Source organism: Synchiropus splendidus, chromosome 6 (assembly GCF_027744825.2).
Source record: "Synchiropus splendidus isolate RoL2022-P1 chromosome 6, RoL_Sspl_1.0, whole genome shotgun sequence".
Classification (NCBI taxonomy): Eukaryota; Metazoa; Chordata; class Actinopteri; order Syngnathiformes; family Callionymidae; genus Synchiropus; species Synchiropus splendidus.
In genome coordinates this window covers 14,846,080-14,867,211 of record NC_071339.1, presented here as the reverse complement: position 1 = coordinate 14,867,211, position 21,132 = coordinate 14,846,080, and the positions used below count along the sequence as shown (strand labels likewise).

The following is a 21,132-nucleotide window of genomic DNA, read 5'->3' as shown; positions in this document are numbered from 1 at the left end:
GGAAGACCAGAACGACTGGAGGAAGTGACGCCAAGCGTCAGCCGACTGTGAAGCTTCCAGGAAATGAAACGTTCTTATTACAGCTAATTACCTGCTTTCCTTTGGATCTTCCCACTTTTTGTTCTCACAGTGTGAATTTACAGAAAGCAAGAATAGACGACCGGGCAGAAGAGCCAGTCCAGCGGGTGGATTTTGATCAAGACGTGTCCCTGCAGGCTGAATTTGAACAGCAGCAAGAATAAATCTTTCTTTATCTAGCTCCATTCAGACCGACAGCAGTCACAAAGTCCTTTACAGAGACATGGAAATGACTAAGAAACAAGAAAGCAACAGGGAAAAACACAGCATAAAAGTGTTATATTTAACAAAGAAAGCAGAATTAAATGCAGTATGAAAGAAAGAATAAATGTAGAATTCCCACTGACGAATCCATGTTTCTTTAAAAGGAGTCAAATCTCCTCAGCCAGACTCTTCCTCTGATAGAAAATGTTGGCTTTTAACGCTTAAATGAATCCGTGGTTTTCCTGAGGGACCAACATAACACAATCCCCTGGTTGGATCTGGATCTGGATCCAGCTCTTCCACTTCAATTTTGTGAGGGGCCACATCATATAGAGTGGGGGCCGTCAAGCCACGCATCAGATGAACAAGGAAAGGAATCACATAAAATGGAATTTGGAATAATACTAGATAAAAATATATTAAATTGAAGATAACTTAAGTAATAATGAAGAAGAAAGTGTAATTACGCCATAGACATTTAAATAGATTTTTATATTGAGGGCCAAGATATGCTGCTGAATTGAGCATCATTCATTCAAAGAATCAAATTTAAAAAAAAACAAAGAAGACTGCATCATATTCGCATTTCAAAGAATAATGAAAAGGTACTATTTCTACAGCAGTTTTGCTCTGGTTTTAAGAGGCCCCCGGCCTGCACCCCTCCGCCTACACCTCCAGAGTGCGCCGACTGAGAGGAGGAGGAGGACCAAGGACAGACCGAGTCAACGGTATTTAGGTAGGTAACTTTATTGTCAAATATGCTACAGTACAAGACATATGGCATGGATGAAATATCTGTTCTCTCAGACCTGGACACGTCATACAATACAGACAACATAAAGATCACAGACAAATACACAGCAGGATACATGCAACAAAGTCATCGTCACATCAGTCCATCAACCACCTGGGGAGCACCTAGCTCATGGCAGCATGGCAACATCTTCTGCCCTAAGCCCTCGCATCGGCGGAGGAAAAACTCTGAAAAAAACCCTATCGGGAGGAAAACAGAGAAACCTCAGGGTGAGCGTCAGAGGAGGGGTCCCCCACCCAGGACAGCAGACGTGCAATGGATGAAGCCAAAAGTGCCTGGTGCAGACCCGGGGGCAGAGCAGGAAGGGAGTTCAGCATCATGACAGCCTGGTGGACGAAGCTGTCTCTCAGTCTGCCTCACTCCGGTAGTTGGACTCGTCGTTGTTCCTGATGAGGCCCACCACGGTTGTGTCATCTGCAAACTTAATGAAGAGGTTTGAGTTAGACACAGGTGCACAATCATACGTTAGCAGAGTGAATAGGAGAGGACTTAGAACACATCCCTGAGGAGCTCCGGTGTTCATCGTGATGGACCCGGAGGTATTCCTGCCAACTCGAACCACCTGTGGTCTGCCTGTGAGGAAGTCCAGTAGCCAGTTGCAGAGGGGGGGGTCAAGTCCCAATTGGACCAGCTTGAGGATGAGTTGCTGCGGGATGATGGTGTTGAATGCTGAGCTGAAGTCCAGGAACAGCATTCGGGCGCAAGAGTCTCTCGTCTCCAGGTGGGTGAGGACAGAGTGGAGAGCAGTGGAGATGGCATCGTCAGTCGAGCAGTTGGACCGGTATGCGAACTGGTATGGATCTAGAGCAGGAGGGAGAGAGGTCTTGATGTGATGCATGACCAGCCGCTCGAAGCACTTCATAATGATGGGAGTGAGTGCTACTGGGCGGTAGTGGGAGACGTCTTCTTTGGGACTGGAATGATGGATGCTGCTTTTAGGCATGTTGGAACAACAGCTTGGCTCAGCGAGGTGTTGAAGATGTCCGTGAGGACATCCGTGAGCTCCCCAGCGCAGTCTTTCAGGACCCTTCCCGGGATGTCGTCAGGACCAGAAGCTTTCCTCACGTCGATCCTTCTCAATTTTTGCTATGACAATGACAAATACATGCGGTAAAAATGGTCCACTTCTATGTTTGCGCGAGTGAAAGTATAGTTTACGTTCATTCGTCTCAGCCAGCTTCTCATTACTGACGACATATTTTAGGAATGACTCATGTCGTAATTGCACCGCAGTCAAAGTCTGCCAAGGAATTTCTGCGACAATGACCTCAGTGCGCATCAAGGAGGAGGAAACGTTTTTTTTTTTTTGACGTCACCTCGCCGGGCAGTTCCTCTGCTCTCCACTCACTTCCTGCTCCTGTAAGTCCCTTCACCTGTGCAGGTAGGCCTGCACCTGCAGAAATCCCCAGCACCCACTATAAGAGGAGGCAGCTCACAGACATGGAGCACTGCCTTCCTCACGCTGCTCTTCCTCACTGGTAAGTCACAACACGGAGGTTATCATTTATCTTTGATCGTATCATTCACTTGTTTAATTATTCATGATCTGCTATGCAAAGTATAATTCTACACAATTCTTAAATCCTAATTTATTTATATTATATTTATTTATTTATGCATTTGATTAGAAAATGAGAAAATATAATATATAATAAATGTGTATCACGTTTCAATACTAACATGAATGCTTTTATGTCTTCTCTCATCATTTTCTTTATTTGAAAATGATTTAAGTATATATTTTTGACTGTTATCTGGACAGTCTTGACTATCAAATCCATATCGTGTACACATGTTGACACACTATTTTTCTTTGTGGTAATAATTCCAAGGTTCATTTGTGTCTCCAGCGTTGCACCAGAGAGAAACCGTGACGATGCTGAAGATGCTGCTGAGCTGCTGTCTCGCTCTGCTGCTGCTGAGTGGACTCGTGGAGACTCTGAGCCTCAGCTTGGGCACCTGCACCGTCACCGTTCACACACACGAGCTGCGCAAACATTACTCTGATCTGCGATCCAGTGCGGTGAGTGACGGCAGCTGCTTCTGCTCTGTTCTCTGCATCCATCCACACAAACAGCTCAACTTTCTGTGGTTTGAAAAGGTGGAGGAATGAAAACAGCTGGGTAAAGAGAGTGGAGCAGAGTGGAGATGACTGTGATGTCAGAGCTTCACAGGACACTAGATGTCACTACCATGATGTTTAGAGACTCAGGAATCAGGAGAGTCACAGATGAAGATAAGGATAATCTCCTGCTGTCACTGGGAGAAAGAAGAAGATCACAAATGAGTCTCTCAGAAGGACATGTGGAGATGTTTGGAGACAAAGTTAGGGAGGACAGATGGTCTGGAAACATGGAGAGGAGAGACAATGTTGGACCATGAAAGCTGGAGATGAGGTCACTAGTTAGAGTCGTGCTACTCCCAGTTTGGGTCACAGAAAGTCTCTGAAGCTTGTAACTGAGCTGCAACCACACTACTCTGGTCATGCATTTCTGATGTCACATCCGTCCACATCTTGGTCAGTGCATCATCCCTCTGATGTCTGATTACAGATAGAAGGAGATCACGAGATCGGAGTGAAGCTCCTGAACAAATCCTGGATGGAGAACATCCTGGTGAGTTTGCAGGATCTCAGCTGCCACTGAGGTGGGAATGTGGCCTGAAATGTCGGACTCTTTTTCAGGAAGGACAGAAGTGCTGCTTCCTGCGGCTCCTGCTCCGTTTCTACGTGGAGAGGGTCTTCAGCAACTACGTGGCCCCTGAGTCCGTCCAGCAGAGATGCTCCAGCGCTCTGGCCAACGCCTTCGTCACCATCCGGAGGGACATGAACAGATGCGTAGGTCACATTCCCTCCTGTCACCGAGCAAACACCAGCTGTGTTTAACCCCGCTCCATGTTGTTTCAGCACTGCCACTGCGCGGAGGAGACCCAGAGGACCATGGACGCCCTGCAGGCCCAGTTCGTCAAGGTACCAGCAGACACTCACACCGTCCGCTAGAGGGAGCCAGAGGAAACACCTCGTTGAGTCTGATTAAACCACACGAGGTTCAAATGCGTTTCAACTACTAGTTTTTATTTATTGTACTTTATCATTTTGCATATTAAATACTTGTTTTTGCTATCTGAATATTGTCTGAATGACGGCAAAAAATACCTTTTTACTATTTAAAAAATAATCATTATGTAGTTGAGGAAAAAAGGGTTTTTTTGTCCAATGTTGAACACATTCTCTGTTATTTTGTGTCTTTGACCTCAAAAAAATATGAGAAAAAAAATGTTGAAAACGGTCAAGAATGTACTTTTGTTGGTTTTTCTTTCTTTTCTAAGCAAAACAAATGTCATTTCCTTTTCAGTTTCCTTTTTTTCTCACAATATTTTACTTATATACTATATTTTCTGATGGTCCAGAATATAAAGTGGCCCCACTTGGACGGTCACTGACCGTCCCTGCTTTGTGGTGTTTGCCTTCCATTAGAGGTGGACTGCAGAGTACAGTCCCAAACGTCTGCGTGTATGACAGAAGTACAGCGGCGCTGACAAACATGTTTCTGTTTCCTCCGGCAGCTGCAGATCAAACCGGCCGCTCAGAAGGGCGTGGCGGAGCTGGACACTGTTCTGGACTGGCTGGAGGGATGAACCACTCGAACCTCGGACCAAACTTTAGTTTAACTTTGTTTATAACTTAACTTTGTTTAAAGCTTAATTTATAGCATTGATTTTTCTCCTTACTTATTTATTTATTTATTTATGACAACACTATTTAACATTTTAAATATGATGGAATGTCAACCCATGGCAGGTCTTTGATATGTCTGAACTCTTGCTGGGTTTTGGACACTGGATCCTGTCGAGGCCCGACCCGGAAGCTTGAAGCTGGTGGTGTTGCTACACTGGTTGATGACAGGCTGTTTCATGGGCAGCTGAAGTCTTCCACTGGCATCATGCTACCTGGATTTCTGGTGTGAAACCATGAAGCTGCTCCTGTCCAAATGTTCCATTGTTAAATGATATGCTGGTTTCCGCTTCAACATGTAACAAGTTTTCCACTACTGTTAGTGAAGTACTGCTCTTCAACAACTAGTTCTACATGTGCATTTATCTGTGTTGGAAAGACTTAATAAAAAATAGTGCTTTTATCGACTTTTTCTTATTATTATTATTATTGTGCCTTTTTGACACATTATTAAAGCGGCTCCTCGAGGTTCAATATTAAATATAATGAATGGCGGTTTGCTGCAGTTCCTCCTTTGAAGCCAAGTATAAACACAGTTGAGACACACCTGATGTCACAATGATCTCTGACAAACGTCACTGTTATCAAACAGCACGACCCAGTGACGAGCTGGTTTCTGTTTTCAGACTTCATGGTCACAATGAGGACGTATGAAAACCTGCTTTTGGAGCTCGTCCTGAATTGAATAAGACTTTTGCTGAGTCACTCATGAGTGTGAAAGAGGAAGATAAGGGACGAATAGATAACGCGGCAGTCGCACTTCACGAAGCCTGCGACACATGATCGATCAGTACTGTAAACTTTTTGAGGTGTGAAAGACACCGATCCTCAGCATTTACAGCTCCTAATTGTTGAGTAGAAGTGGAGCTCCCCAAACATGAGGTTTGCAGACTCTATAATTCATTAAAAATAACCGTTTTGTCGTCACCAGTTCCGGTAAGCTGTGGTCACACCGTGAGAATGATGCGTGTGTTTCGCTAATAAATAAGATACATTTTGGACTAAAAGGTCTCTCGTTCTTTCCCCACCCGAACGCAACGTGTTGCTGCTGCATTGGACAACTCAACAGAAACCAGTATAATAACACAAGAGCGCAGTCTGATAAAAGTGAATTCATTTATGACAAAATACAAAATTAACTTGACAGCAACAGAACATTATTTGTTCATCGTTGAACTGGACTGAATCACAGAGTGATGTCAACAACAAGGGCCATGTTTTCCGTACTCACTCACAAGGCTCATTCTCTCGGGATAGAAATGTTTCATGTGGAGGAAAAGCTTCATTTGAAGTCCGGTGATATCATCATGATGCAGCATGAGCCAGTGGGCTGGGTGTTTTGGCACTGGTGCGCCTTACTGGCATCAGTGTGACCAGTCACTGTGCTTCAGCAGCCATTTTGGCCCTTTTCCTTACCCTCCTCTCTGTTTCCAGACTGTCGGTGTTTGCCTTGTCGACTGGCACCATCGATTTTGTCTGTCGCTGTGGCAAGTGTCTCTCCCTCTGTGTAGTTTGGTGCATTATTCATGGTAAATGGCTAACTTTAGTGCACAGACATGCTAGTGCTTGTGCCTTTGTATGTGGCCACAGCACTGGGATACTTGGTAACTTTCTCTGTTTCTGCACACACCAGTTGCGTTGACGCTGGGTTAATGTAACCACGGCCTTTTCATCAGTGTGTTTTTGTTTTTATTTTTTCCACAAAGGGTTTTTTTTTTTTTTGTCATTTGGCCCTTGAGGTTTTTTCATTAGTTTATCATGAATTTTGTTTTATGCACTGTATCGGAAACTGACTGTGTCTCAAGCCATGAGTCGCTTTTTTTTTGTTTTGTTTGTTTTGGATCTTCTGCCTCTACTAACAACACCTGTCCCCCTGGTGAGAGGCGTGAAAGGCTGTCTCCGCCTCCATCAGGACTACTGTGGAACACATGATAACATGGTATTACAAGTTATTATTAGAAGTCCGGAGAATTCACAAGAAGCTGGGAAGAGCCGCGTTTCTAGGAAAGACTGTGTACAGGAACTCATTAACCTCCGGCCTCACCCCTGAGTTTTGACATTCTGAGAGCGGGAGGACTAAAAATATGAACGGCCAAAGGTCAAAGAGAGGTCAAGGTGATGCAAGAAGGTGTGTCTTGAAGGTCTGATAATTGATGACATCAGCACCGTCAGAAAACCAGCACAACCTTGAAGAAGAACCTGGCCCCAGCTGCCTTTGAGCTGTCAGTTTGATGTGACTCAAAACTGCAGTTGGAAGGTACCCGCCGTACGTGAGCATTCAGTCACTGCAGCTGCCACGCAACTGGATGACAATTCGTTTCGGTGTGACCACGTGGGTAGTCACATTCTAAATATACGGATGAATCAGGGTTGGAATCAGAGCCTCTATGATGAACCAGACAGACTTGGAATAGAACCCTTTGTCTAAGAAAGTGGGAAGGAAGGAGGGAAAGTTTCCTTCTTGGGATATATGACAGATCACCAGAGCATCTTCCTGGAGAATGTGGAGGGAGAGAGGTCACTGTTGAACAAACTGAAGACTGATTTAACAACAGGACCCCACCCACCACAGGCCTTGGGGAACATACTTTTTTTGCCGTACCAAAAGTGCAATTGCACGTCCACTCATTTATTTTTCAGGCAGTTCAGGCAAATTGTCTTTTCTGTTACAGACAAAAACAATGTAAATAAAGTTATTCTTTATTGAGGTCTTATAACAATCAAAAAGACCTGAGTGAAGGAAGTTGAAAATGAACCTACAGATCTGCAGATCATCGTTGCGACTTACAAAACACAGCTGATATCAAGTTTGTTATGTGTTCACGACAGGCATTGACTTCTCGGTCGTAAACAAGGTCATTACACATCATTAGATTCCTGGAGCCGCACATCACCCAGTCACTCATCGTCGAGCTACTCGGCTGCGAATAACCAGTTTCCAAGCATTTCAAAAGTTCAAACTAAGTCGGACAAACGCAATAGTTTGGTTATGTGGGCCGCCATGTAACTGCAGTCAGTGACAGTACACAACTATGGACAAAAGTGTTTCATTTTTATCATTAAAGAGTGAAGCAGGCAACATGCCAAACATCAGATACGTAATACGCCACATTGCTCAGGAGTCTGGCACAAAAAACTGAGTGTAGCTAGACAAGTGTGTCTGTGCTGACTCAATCTGATGACATCTCTATGTCGGTTTCATGACTAAACCACTCTTTAAATGATGGTTTTAAAGGTAACTTTTACTATTGAAGCAATAATATTCGCTAAAGGAGGAATGTTTTGAATGAATCTGGAAGATCCGTCGCTTTTTGATGACATCACTTTCCAGTCCAAAATAGGAAACAAGGCAGGAGAGCTGCAGGAAAGGACACATTTCATCACTTCAGTTCTGGTGTTCATGCAACTTCAACAAACTCTTTCATCATCTTTTATTGTTTGTTTACTGACCCAGATCCCTGACTCATGGGTGGCCAGGGATAGTCTAACCAGAATCTTCTGCCTGTTTTCTCACCCTGCTGTCCATCTATCATCATTCCATCAAGTGTGAGATGACACATGGGCGAAAACTTCATTGAGCTGATGTGACAAGGCTCAGTATCTTAGCAGCATGAAGCTTGTTACCTGTCAAATCCATGTTGTAAATATTAACTGCCGTGATTGGTTGACTGGACTGCAAAGCATCATGGGAACAGGTAAGGTTAATTTCTTGTGACCAAAATGGGGTTGATTGTTGAGAGTGATTCTACGACGCTAGACTATGAATACGCTATTGAAAATCATGTCTGAATGGAAGGACTGGAGGCAGTGCAGTATCTATGCTATTGGAATGTAACCATGACTTCCCTCGTATTTTTGACAATTTTGAACGTACCTGATGACCCTTTGCTCTTAAAGCGACATACCACTTTGACTGGTATTGTTATTGTACCAACTGCTTCTTTTCACTGTTAAAATATTGATTTATTACTTTAATTCAAGAAAAAATATTGTTTTATTTTAGAGCAACAATAAAAAATATAGTTAAATGAAGAACAATTTTCTGGGAAAAACTTTGTTGGACTTTTACCATTAAAGCAAAAACAGTTGTAGCGTACCTCTGCCAGTTTTAGAACGTACAAATATAAGTTTTTATTTATTTATGACAGTGAAACATTGTTTGCAATGAATGGGACGGCGAAGAAGAACCAGGTGAAAGACGTAGGAGCACAGAGTGTTTCTACTGAAATCATACTTGATCGTACCAGTCAACCCACAAGAAGCAGCCCAAGTAGGTGCTAGGAGCCTCACATGTTCTCAGCGGGACAGCTCTAATCCTGGAGCACTGTGGGGGGGACGTCATGTTCAATTTGACTATTAGGGAAATTCATGAAATGGAAAACACTTCCCCGAAGGAAGGTGGATCATCGTTTCATCTCAAGCTTATTTCTGGATGGAAAGACAAAGATCCTGAACTCCAACCTAAATATCTGTGAACACAGAACCCCAACATTCCTTGGTGAACCACAAACTTTTTCAAAGTCCTAAACAATGCCGAGATCACAAGTCCCGTAATTCTCCAACCGATCAGGGCAACAGCTGAGCTGCTACAACACGTTAGCATCACACAGACGGTGATGCTGTCGAGCACTCAGCGTGCAGTGCCAAGTCACCAGAGGTCAAAATGTTAATCTGCTTTGATGCAGCAATGAGAGGAGGAGAAAAAAGCTGAAGAGTAAGTGAAAGTAGGAGGTAGGCTTTGCCAGTCAGGGTGATGCAAGCTGATGCTCACGTCAAGCTCAGAGGGGAGAGAAAATGAGGTGCCTAAAGTGCTAAGTGCTATTGTACTGCACTATGGCTGTGAGAGACTATGAGAAGCGACACGGAGGCATTAAAAGTGACAAATGTCACTGCAAGTGCAGACGATGACAAGAAGTGTCAGGAGGAAGAGCAACTAGCAGGAGAGCAAAGATGAAGCTGATGCCACAACAGCTGACACAGAAGATTGTGATCTGCTTGGATAGTAGTGTCACAGACCCTCCTCCGTCTGTTCAGAATAGTTTGGTCTGCTCCCGCCTTTCTCTCTTTCTCTTCCAGGATTGGGGGTTGCACCTTCCTGCCACAGACACACACCTGAACCCAATCTCACAATCTTCCTTCAGCACATTTAAACGCCGTTCAGGAGACAGTCGGCGTCAGTTCGTCTCTCGCGCAACCCTAGTATGACCCTGTGTGATTCATCTGGACTACTGAAAGATTTTTCCTTGGACCATGGACACTTCTGCCATGCACTTTTTGTTTGTGAGTTTTTCTGATTGATTTCTTTGTCTTTTCCAGTATGTCTGTGGCTGACTACCTGGTTCCTCTTCCCCCCAATCCTATGGACTGACTACGCGCTCATGGACGCTCACAAACCTTCTGGCCATTCTTTCTTTGTTAGTTTAGGTTTTGTTGACATCAAGTGTTTTTCCAGAGTACATTTGTTTTGTCCGGCTCCCTTAGTTATTGACCGTTAGAGTATTCTTGTTTAGTTTTTTCCGTATCTTTCTATCCTCCTTCCAGAGTTGAAGTTGAGTAGGTTTTGTTTTCTCTTTCTGTTGGTTTCTTGTTTTTTTCTCACTTTGTAAACTTCTCCTCGTGAGTCTTTATTTAACTGCGGAACTGTGGGTCTCTCGTTTGAAAGGTTTTTTTTTTTTTTTTATTTAATCTCTGCCACAAATTGTGTCAGAAGTGGGATGGTAGCAGCAGCATGTGTGTAATCTGAATTGTATTAAGTGGTGTTTTTGCTCCTGTTTCTCAATGGAAGTTTAGAGTGAGTGCTGCGAGAAGGTCACAGGTTTGATCCCACTGTCCTGAAAGAAGGTGGGTTCCTGTGTGGCAAACGCTCTCCCATGGTTGGGTGTTCCTCAAACACACACAAATTGCTGAACACCCACTGTCCCTGTGTGTCCTGTGTCGGACAGGCGATGTGTCCCGGGAGGCCTCTGCCTCTTCCACATGGTAATGTCAAACCTCCCACAGCAGCTCAGACAAAATTGGATGAATTGAAACAAAACTGCTTTTTCACAGCAGCTTGTGTGTTTATTGTAAACTGCCTCCCAGATGTGACATTCTAGTGAGATTTCAGCTTCTAGCAGCTAAACCACCATCTTTGATCATGGTTAGAAGTGTGATATTCAGAAAGTTGAAGTCTGGTGGTGGGAAAATAAGATCTGATGGTTGTGGTTAACACTCATACTGGTGAACATAAATGTGGCGCACTGTCGCATCAACACGAACGCGCACTGTGTGTGACGCAAGTCTGTACATTTATGTCGGGGTAATTCATGTCAGCAAACACCAGGCCGCTTAGTTTCAGGTTGCAACACGTTCAGTATTTACTATCACTTTTATCCCCGTTATGCAACATTATGAGGTTTCTGGGGAAGTTGCTCCTGAACTCTTCCCTACTGATGCAAATATCCTATTTTATATGTGGAAATGTGCTTGCACAGCAAAAATATCAAGAAGTAGCACAGCGTTCTGTGAGTGCAGACCTTTGCTAAGGAGTGTATCTGACATCTAACACAATAACACAACTTCCATGACTCAAGAATTGTGTTGCTCAAGGCTGAAAGAGTCTCTTGACCAGCAGTTGAACCTACTGACTGCACGAACACTGGTGACCTCTGTGATGCTGCATTCGCGAGTCGCTAACTGTGACCCAGAATTGTTTAATTTGATCGTGTGTTGTGTTTCAAAGAGGCCGGTTTTTAGTTTTACCGAGTCCTGGTCAGGGAGTGGTGCTTTCCCAGCCGCAGTGAGAAGTGGACAGGAGAGTGACTCTTAGTATGTGTGATTTCTGTGCATGGATTTTCAATATATTACATCATTGTTAGCTCAAATCTGTATTCAACATATATATTTTGAATTGTATTGTCCTCTCCTCAATGTCAGTTATGTAAATAGTTAAATTCTCGTCAGTGTTTATGAGAATATATACACTTTTTACAGCCAAAGGCTACAGCAACTCATGCTACAGGCTGAGATCAAAACCAAGTGACAATGATTTCCTTTTGTACCACGTCTCAGTGTACTGTGTAATTTACCAAGCAAAGGTTTGCTGTGCCGTCCCGCTCCCCTCGGAGGCTCACGTTCTCCTCTCCTCCACAGAAGCCATTCAATATTTCACACATGCAGGCTAGTCAGACTGAAAGCAGTCTGTGATGAATTTCCTCGAAGCTTCATGCCTTTACGAATGTATAACATCTGACTGTATTGTCTTCCTGCTGCCAACTCAAGCACTGATGACTCATCCACACCACTGAGTTCAAGAGAATTTCATCCACCTCACCAGAGTGAGAGCCTCCTTAGGAATGGAATTCTGATGCACACACATTGTGGGGCCCTTCCGGACACTCTGATTTCCTGAAATCCAACAGAGGTTGTCTTCTTCCTCTGTAAGAAGCAGATGGAATTCTTCTGGGCTGTAATATATAGGAGGAACGCGGAGATTTTGAGCCCAGCTGAAGCCGACCCGCGTCAGGGAACCTTTGTACGTGCAGGAGTTCCTGGTCCACTGATCACACTGATGCTCAAGACACGTGGCAGCTAGGATGATAACAACAGCAACAAACATGGAGGAACCCCTGAACAAAAGTAAACAAAAGCATCTGTTTGCTCTGTTTGTCGCTACACAATGGCCTGGCTTTCCACTACTCTGAATGTACCTGAAATTCTTATAAAATTGTAATTGTTATACAAATATTTTCAAGACATTAAATGAGCTTTAGTTTAAATAAGGTGATATAAAAACTTGAATATAGACACCATCGTGATTTATTGTGCCATTGTCATATTTTGTTGTTTAAATGTATATATGGGTCCATCATTAGTTTCACTAATATACCAAATTCATTCAAATTGAAAATTGTGGCTTCTTGTGGCAAATATTCTTATGCCATTAAACTGTGATTAATTAATCTCAATTAATCACAAACTCTGTGCTTCTGAGATAGATAGATAGATACGTAGATAGATGGACAGACAGACAGACAGATAGATTACAGATCGATAGAACACAGATAGATGGATGGATAGACAGACAGACAGATGGAAAGATAGAATTCCTATAATAAAACCTGAAAGAAGAAGTGATTTGCTTGTTTTGGTTCAGGTTTATTCATAGCTCAGTGGTGGATCTCTTTTTGAGTCGTTACCCTGAAAAAACAACTTCTAGAAACCCCACACGAGCAGATCGAAGGACCTGACCGGTTTCTTTGGTCAATTCTGGTATATTTGAGGGGAAGACGGGCATGAGTCACACTCCACATGTAAATGTCACTCATTAGTGTAAGAGTGGACTTATGAGAACACAAAGAACGCTCCCAAGACGTGGAGGGGAAGAAGGAAACAGCTGAACAAGCAGAACTCCAAAGCGCGTGCAACACGGATCGTGCAGCTATACACACACACTCAGGGCTTTCCCGAAAGGTGGCTCCGTCCGACTGTTGAGTTTGCCATGCAAATGGAGGTAAAAAAAATAAATAAATAAACCATCTTGCACTTTCACGATAAGATAAGCAGACGTTTCTGGGGAAGGAGGAAGTAGGTCATTCATATGTTGATAGTTCCGGGACACATGCGGATGGGCTGGACGCATCAACTGCTGTGAGGACACTGGAGGGTCGTTCTTGAATGAGAAAATCGAGAGCGTCCTCAGGAAGCACATCCTTTACAGCGCACCTCCACACAGTCAAGTCTTTCAAACACGCAATAAATAAATAAAAAAAAATCTCCTTGTGGTCCGTGTCACCCTTTCTGTAGAGGGCACTAAAGCACCACCCAGCAAACAAACATCCTCCTGTCATGCAACAACACCTTCGAGAATCAAGAATCGTTGCCTCGCAAGGGGAGGAACTTAACATAGTTACTTGCGGAGAGAGGCAGGGGACAACGTGGCTGATACCCTGGCTGTTCAGGTGACACTTTGTTGTGGTACATATTTAGAAAAAGGTGTGTGATCTCATCGTGAGACAGTCAACAAATAATGGACAAAGAAATGTAGTATAATTCTTCATTTAAAAAATCTTCACTTAAGTTTATTTTCAAGACTGAGCATGGACTTTGTTAAGAAACATGTGGATCTCTCCGGGAAAAGAAAACCGAAATGAATTGAACTCTTCTTCTGTCTGCTGCGTTTTGATTCCTCAAATCAAGAGGAGATGAAAGAGTTGTTGTATGTTTGATGTGGGACTGAAATACTGCTATTACTACGAGCGGGAGGAGGAGAGTGTCAGCAGATTTATGTGTTCAGATAAGCAAGACAGGTAAACACTCCAATAGAAGTGTCTTCTCTGGTCATGGACGTGTTGAACGTGTTGGCTCATTCTTCTGTGACTCAGCAGTCACAAGGACAATGACACTCCATCGTACTGAGAAAATCTAGAATTATTTCAGTTACATTCTGAAGTCATCACTCACCACTCATGCAGCAACGGTCACTCCGTTCTGACATGAAGCGGGCCTGTTCCTCCGGGTCGTTCCCCACCACATGACCAGGCCCACTGGATCTCAGTCTCGTGTTGCCTTTGTTCCTTCAAAACAAAAGTGAAACAGCCTGCTCGGGATATGGGAAGAGCCTGGTCTCAGACTTGAGTCCACTAGTGAGTCCCTGTGACCTCGATATAATCATCAACCTGCTCAGGTGACCTTCACCTGGCCGCTCTCAGGACGAGAACTAACTACCCTCAGCAGAGTTTCTGACAGAGATGCTGGTAATGCCAGCCTCTAAACACTGTCCACCGCCAGTAGAGCTTGGTGGTTATGAAGCTTCACACTGCACTTTCACTTTCCACCTTAACTACTGACATTTCTAACCTCCGCTGTCTAAAATCAGCCCCACAATATCAGAGTTTGATGAAATTAAAGTCTGTCGTATAAGATTATTTCCAACTACAGATATTTAAAGCTCTTCCGAGCAACTTGGATGGAAGCACTGAGACTCTCGGTCAAGTGTCTCTCCAACGAAAGTGGAAGTTTCAAACACAAGGCAGCTTTCATGAGAGTGCAGTCATCATCTTTGCCTGGCTTGGTAACATATGCCAGGACATGTACTGTATCACTTCAGCGCTTAGCTCCATCTGGTCCAAATAACTTTCATCTGTCTCTCACAAAAAAGCCTTGTCACTGACAAAAACAGAACCTCTTCATCTGTGTGAGGATGCTGTGGAGTGAAGCTACCACTTACTGTCCACCAGCGGGGACAGTTTGGTTCTCCGATGGTTTTTGCACCAAAGACACACTTACATTGGTTCTGAAACTGAGATCATTTCACCAGTTCCCCGAGGAAAACAGCCTTGGTACTGAGGTTGAACACCTTCCTCTATCAAAATGACACCTGTCCTCTTTCACAAGGGCCAAAATCCCGGCGAGTGCCAACACGCATGTTGTTGACTTTGAGTCACTCATTGAAGGTCAGCTGCAGCGATGGGATGTCCCTTGACTCTGAAGCGGATCAATCGAGATGATACGGGACAATTCAACTGTGACTGTCACATTGAAATGCCAGTCTTGCTCAACAAGCTGGGGCGCAATATGCGCCTTAATCAGTGGGGCAGGCGGACAAACGGACATTCCACACGTGTGAAAAAGTACATGGTGGAAAACACTGAAGATGCGACGCCAAGGCCGGCTTCTTCTTTCTAGCGCTGAAGCCACTTCCAGTGTCAGTCATCGTTGAGGCGCCGTCTGTGTCTGGCTCTGCTCCAGATTTCTTCCTCTGACTGCAGAAACGTGTGTGTATACTCCAGCTGTCACACTACAGAGCCCATTAGTGGTACAGGAATTCATGATTTCATTCTTAGAATGCATTTTGGAATAGTTGGAGCATTTCATATATATTTCAGCAAATTATATTGATATTTATGAATTACAAAACCATTCCTGGGTTTGAAATATTTTCTTTAAAAGGAAAAATAAATACAATAAATAAATACAAATGTATTTATTTTTATTTATATCTATGTCCATCATCATATATGAATAATATATTCGGCCTTTAAAAAAGCCTCTCCAATTGTATCCCATTTTTCAAGATGCTTTTGTTTTTGTTTTTTCAAATTTAAACTGTGACATATCAGTGCTTTTTTCATTTATTTACTTGTTTTATATTATAGGTAGAGAACACTACCAAAAAAAAATCCTGTTTCATTTTTCATTTTCACTGGACAATAAATATTTTTCTAGATTCTATTCAATATTTATCTCATATATTTTCAGATTCTTCTTTAGAACTTTGTCATGCATTCATTGTGTGATGTCAGTATTTACGATTGTTGTAATTGCATTATAACACATTGATCATGTTTGTAGAAAAATGTATTTTTATTTGTATAAAATGGAATCAATAAAATCTAAAACAATTGTACGTTTTTATATTAAATCATTTTTAGATATATTGCTCAAAACTATTTCAATGTTTAATACAATTAATAATATGACATAATTGTTTTATTATCATATAATCAAATGTGTATTTTTTATTCCAATATTTGACACACGTCTACTACAATATTGCTATATGTTATTATATTTGCTGAGCCATTTCCTTTTTTTCTGACGGGGAGAATCCCATGAGCTACGCGACCAATTCTGAGAAAATTCCATTCTACAACATTCTTAACCATTTCCGGTTAGCTCCGCCTACTCAGGTATCTCCTCAAAAAAACTATAAAAACAAAGCAAAAACTGGGCGCAAATACGAGTTTACGCAGCTCTAATTTCAGCCAGCAGCAACCAAGATGACTACCGCCAGCCCCTTCCTCCTCCTCCTCTGCATCCTCCTCATCAGCGCGTCCGTGTTGAGCAGTCCGATGTGCAACAACCAGTGTTGCAGATTTGTGGAAGGATTCCCCGTCAAGCTCCGGCGGCTGCGCGAGAACTACTCCCAGATCCGAGATTACTATGTGAGTCCTTGAACGCACCACGCTGCAGCCTGGAGACTCGCGAGAGCATCGGCTCACAGGTTTTCCTTTCTCTCCACAGGAGGCGAATGACGACCTGGACTCGGCCCTGCTGGACCAGACGGTGGAGGACTCGTTCCAAGTAAGTGCGCAGCCTCCGCGTGAAACCAAGGGCGCACTGACACCTGTCGCTCCACTCTCCAGAGCAGCTTCGCCTGCCACACCATGAAGAGCATCCTGGACTTCTACCTGGACACGGTCCTCCCGACGGCCATCTCCGGGGTCACCGAGGACACCCGGGACCTCAAACCTCACGTGGAGTCCATCCAGCTCATCTTCGACGAGCTCAAGATCGATGTCGTCAAATGCGTAAGTGTTGACGCACGGAGTGGTGCGCTCTCATTACGCACCGTTACACTCAGGTTTTACGCAACAATATAGTAACACGACAGAGGCGCTAAAAAGGGGGAAGCGATCAGTGTGTAATGTTGCATAAGAAGTGCGTGTGTGGGTGAAGATGGGTAAGAAAATATGATTAGAATTATTGGTATTTTTAACGATAATGATAATTTACTAATGATGCCCAAAACATCTCAGTCTGTTCTGTACAAACAGTAGAAAGCAAGTCGATGAACGAATGTTGCGTAACAAGTCGCAGTTTATTATTATTTTATTATTTATTATTTTTTTTTAGATTTTAGACTATTTTTAGAAATGTAAACTCTTGACCAAAAAAAAAAAAATGTATATATATATATATATATATACACATATTCATCGGGTTTTCATGAGCAAACGCTCATGTAATCAATTTGATGTTTCGTTGGTCAAAATATATTTTAAATTATTTTTCTTCGTCAAAGCACTAGCTGTTAAATAAAACAGTTCATGAAAAGTGGGCTGTACAAAATGTAATTTTTTAGTTTTATATATATATATATATTTTTGTATAAAACATATGTATAGATTATATATATATATATGAATGCAATATATTCATATATATTCTATATGAATATTTTCAGAAGACAAGAAATAATATATATATATATATATATATAAAAGATCACTAATTTCACTAATTTGTAATTTGTTTGCTGTAAGCACAACTTCCATGAGAAGGAACACAAAAATTTTTTTTTTTTTAAATAAATGTCTTTTTTTCATGCGCACTGACCAGCTTCACCTTATTTTCAATGCAATTGTAAAAGACCGACCTCTGGAAGCACAGAAATTTTAAGTTCGTTCTGGGTTTCACGTTTCCATGATCTCAACTAAATTTAAATCACATGTTCCTTGTATTATATAATAAGTCATGCAGGTGAAAAACGAGTGAGACACACCGACACGTGTGATTGATACTCAACCCCTGACCAATCAGCAAAGAGCAGGTGGTACTAAACCTCAAGTCTCGCTGCTGTGCTCCCCGTTTGCCGGAGTGAATGAGTGTGGTGCCTTCGTTCTGTGAAATCTAATGTCTCAACCCTGCCAACAGAGAAACTACTTTTCGTGCAAGAAGCAGTTTGACATCAACAACCTGAACTCCAGCTACACACAGGTGGGTGACCCTCGGAGGTGACTCATTCGTCCATGAGCTAAAGTGAAGTGCGCCCACAGATGGAGACTAAGGGGCTCTACAAGGCCATGGGGGAGCTGGACGTGTTCTTCAGCTACATGGAGTCGTACCTGGCCTCCAAACGGAGGGGAAGTGCTTCAGCCTGAGTGTTTTGTGTGTCTGTCCTGGACACGATTGTTGTGATGGAATCATATTGACTCCTGTTTTCATGTATTTATTCACATTTTTTTTAATTTATTAAAGCACTTTTATACCAGCATTAGAGATTCTGACTTTAACTGCCGACGTCACAAGTGTGGGGAAACGACTCGAGCCACGAGTGTGACCTGAATACATGACTTAGCATCGCTTACAGTAAAGTCGGCGCCGCTCGCGAGCACCTTCACACCTACAAGTGCTTGCTGTCATGCTTCCTCCACATTAATGATGGTGACACATGAGAAAGTCAAAATAAAATGTCAGCGACCCGTCACTCTTCACATGAATTTTGTAGTCAAATGGGGTGTTTTTGCAGCTGATCAAAACAAGGTGAAAAAAAGTCATGTCAACCTCTGGATATGATTATGATCATGACTCAGTGTGAAACACCTCCATGAAACATTCTTTTAAGCTGTGATTCAAATGGGGTGGGAACAGCGGGACATAAAAACATCTGTGAAAGGTAGTGCAAATTCAGAAGTGCAATATAAATGATATCTGATAAATATAATTTGTAATGCCACAGCTGCACTGCACCTGCAGCAACTGAAGGAAGAGAGACAAGTTGGAAGGCAACAACTGTCATCAACATTATTCACAACATACCTCGACCACTTCTAGTTCATGGGTCCGTTTTCTTGGTTGTTTTTAAGGCTGGTTTGTCTGCTCATGTGTTCACAGTTCACAATGTTTGTTGGCAGTGCTAGCGCATAATCATGAGGTGGAGATGGACTGCTCTGAAGTGTGCACTGTTTTCGGATCAAGCATCACGTGAAAGACGTGAAGATGTTGCATAACTGGTGCAGGAGGTGAAAGATAGTCAAATGACAGTCACCATTGTAAAAATGAAACCTCCGGACGGGATGTGTCAAACCACTAGGTGAAACAGTCGGCAGGATCGGCGTCTCACCATGTTTCATTTTTTTTACAAAGCATATGTGCACGCACGCACAAGCACGTTATGTTTTTTTTACGTTTTGTGGGGACATTTCTTCTCCCCAGCCTCTCACGCTTAACCAAAACACATGGCTAACCTTAACCAGGACTTAAACCTAAATTGAATGATAATTTCCCGGTTATTTTGAAGTTTTTAATCCTCCTCCTGTGGCTTAACCCTTGGAAAAGGTCCCCACAAATAGCCCCTTATAGCAAAAAAATTCCCCACAAGGAGGTGGGTTTACAAGAATTGGTGCTGCACACACATTCACACAACAAAAGGTGTTGGTGGGAGAGCTCTGTTATGTGGGTCATCACGCAGCTGAGGTTTGAATCAGGTCAACCCGAGCAGGTTATAGTCAACGGAAGTGCTTCGCCTTCTGTCCAGGTGGCAGTGGGGGCCAGTCAGATGTTAATGCCACACTGCGCTGCTGTGAAGGACGTGGCGTGGAGGGTGTTTAGGACAGCATTGGAAGAGGCCTCTTCCCCTGCTCCACCGACCCTTAGTCACTCTCCGCACTGTGGCCTGTGATGGTGGGAGGACACAAATCGTCCCCCCCCTCAGCTCTCAAGAATCACAACTTGTGTTTTTGTTGTGACAGAAACACACTTCCTATAAACACCGCAGCAGTAAACAAACGCTTTCACAGTTTCTGTTTCACCTAGCAAAAATAGCTTCCTTAAGTGGAGACTAGTTTCTTGTCGTGCTGTTGCGTATTTCTGTGAACAAAGCGGCCCCGGAGTCATCAGCAGTGACATTTTGACACAGTACATTCATACCTAAGCCGATCACCGCCTCAGGAACTTCCAGGCTTCCTCTTTTCTGTCCGCTTCAAGACATCCCAAGATGTTCTGGATGCAGATCCGTTGAGCTGCCACCCGGCTGCACCATCCACCTCCAGTGATGCAAGTGTAACCCAGCTGTTATTTTTGCTGTTTGATTTTATCTTCATTGCATCGTAGCAAGTAAATTGCCATTTGGTGTGGTGCATCGTTATATATATTATATATTTCGAGAAGTACACAAACGTTAGGAGTCATTTGACACTAATAACGATATGCAAATTACAGTGAACGTTTTACTAATGAAGCGTTCGTTTTCCCCACAGTGCCTGAACGCAATGTTTCGTTTTTGTTTTTCTGTCATCCACAGTTGAAGCCCAATCTCGCCAGATGAAAAAAATATATAAATACAGTGGAACCTTGGTTTTTGAACGTCCAGGACTTCGAACAAATCGGAGTTCGAACAAAAATTTTGAGATTTTTTTGCTTCGTATTTTCAACAAAAATCCAGAACTTGAACGCCCTCGAAAAATGACGAAAAAAACATAACGTGCGCGGACCGATCAGCTGACCCACGACGCGCTTTGTTATTGTGTATAACGCAGCCTCTGTATGCAGACGTGTCCCGTTAGCTACATTTACTGACTGTTTTTTCTTCATATTGAGGTGTAAAACCTTTCCTGTCTCTGCACTGGACCGTGGTAGAGTGTCACAGGGGAGGTGCTGGAGCGTGCACTCCAGGGTTTGATGTCCTGTTGTGGGCTGGAGCTGGGACAGGGATGAGGCGAGTCTGGGACAGAGCGTTACTTGGTTTATGACTTTGTCACAGCCAAACTGCACAGAAGCGCACATTCAGAGCTGGACACGCACCGGGCACCTCTTCACTTCT

General features: G+C 43.1%; 2 protein-coding genes across 2 annotated transcripts; both read left to right on the top strand.

Moving 5' to 3' along the window:
* Positions 1-2,358: 2,358 nt before the first annotated feature.
* On the top strand, positions 2,359-4,732 carry LOC128760442 (interleukin-20-like). The gene is made up of 7 exons (XM_053867857.1): positions 2,359-2,367; positions 2,478-2,574; positions 2,947-3,119; positions 3,649-3,711; positions 3,780-3,932; positions 4,002-4,064; positions 4,661-4,732. The coding sequence occupies exons 1-7, from the start codon at positions 2,359-2,361 to the stop codon at positions 4,730-4,732; spliced, it is 630 nt and encodes a 209-aa protein (XP_053723832.1).
* Positions 4,733-16,588: 11,856 nt separating this feature from the next.
* Positions 16,589-18,511, top strand: il10 (interleukin 10). The gene is made up of 5 exons (XM_053867856.1): positions 16,589-16,753; positions 16,833-16,892; positions 16,955-17,119; positions 18,246-18,308; positions 18,368-18,511. Exons 1-5 carry the CDS (start codon positions 16,589-16,591, stop codon positions 18,470-18,472), a joined length of 558 nt encoding a protein of 185 aa, XP_053723831.1. The 3' UTR covers positions 18,473-18,511.
* The last annotated feature ends 2,621 nt before the right edge of the window (positions 18,512-21,132 follow it).

Bases quoted from the DNA above. Each gene is read 5' to 3' on its own strand.
- LOC128760442 (XM_053867857.1), top strand. The intron at 3,712-3,779 runs GTGAGTTTGCAG...ACTCTTTTTCAG, and splicing joins CCTGGATGGAGAACATCCTG to GAAGGACAGAAGTGCTGCTT. The intron at 4,065-4,660 runs GTACCAGCAGAC...TTCCTCCGGCAG, and splicing joins TGCAGGCCCAGTTCGTCAAG to CTGCAGATCAAACCGGCCGC.
- il10 (XM_053867856.1), top strand. From the start codon at position 16,589: ATGACTACCGCCAGCCCCTTCCTCCTCCTCCTCTGCATCCTCCTCATC. The intron at 16,754-16,832 runs GTGAGTCCTTGA...TTCTCTCCACAG, and splicing joins CCCAGATCCGAGATTACTAT to GAGGCGAATGACGACCTGGA. The intron at 18,309-18,367 runs GTGGGTGACCCT...GTGCGCCCACAG, and splicing joins TGAACTCCAGCTACACACAG to ATGGAGACTAAGGGGCTCTA.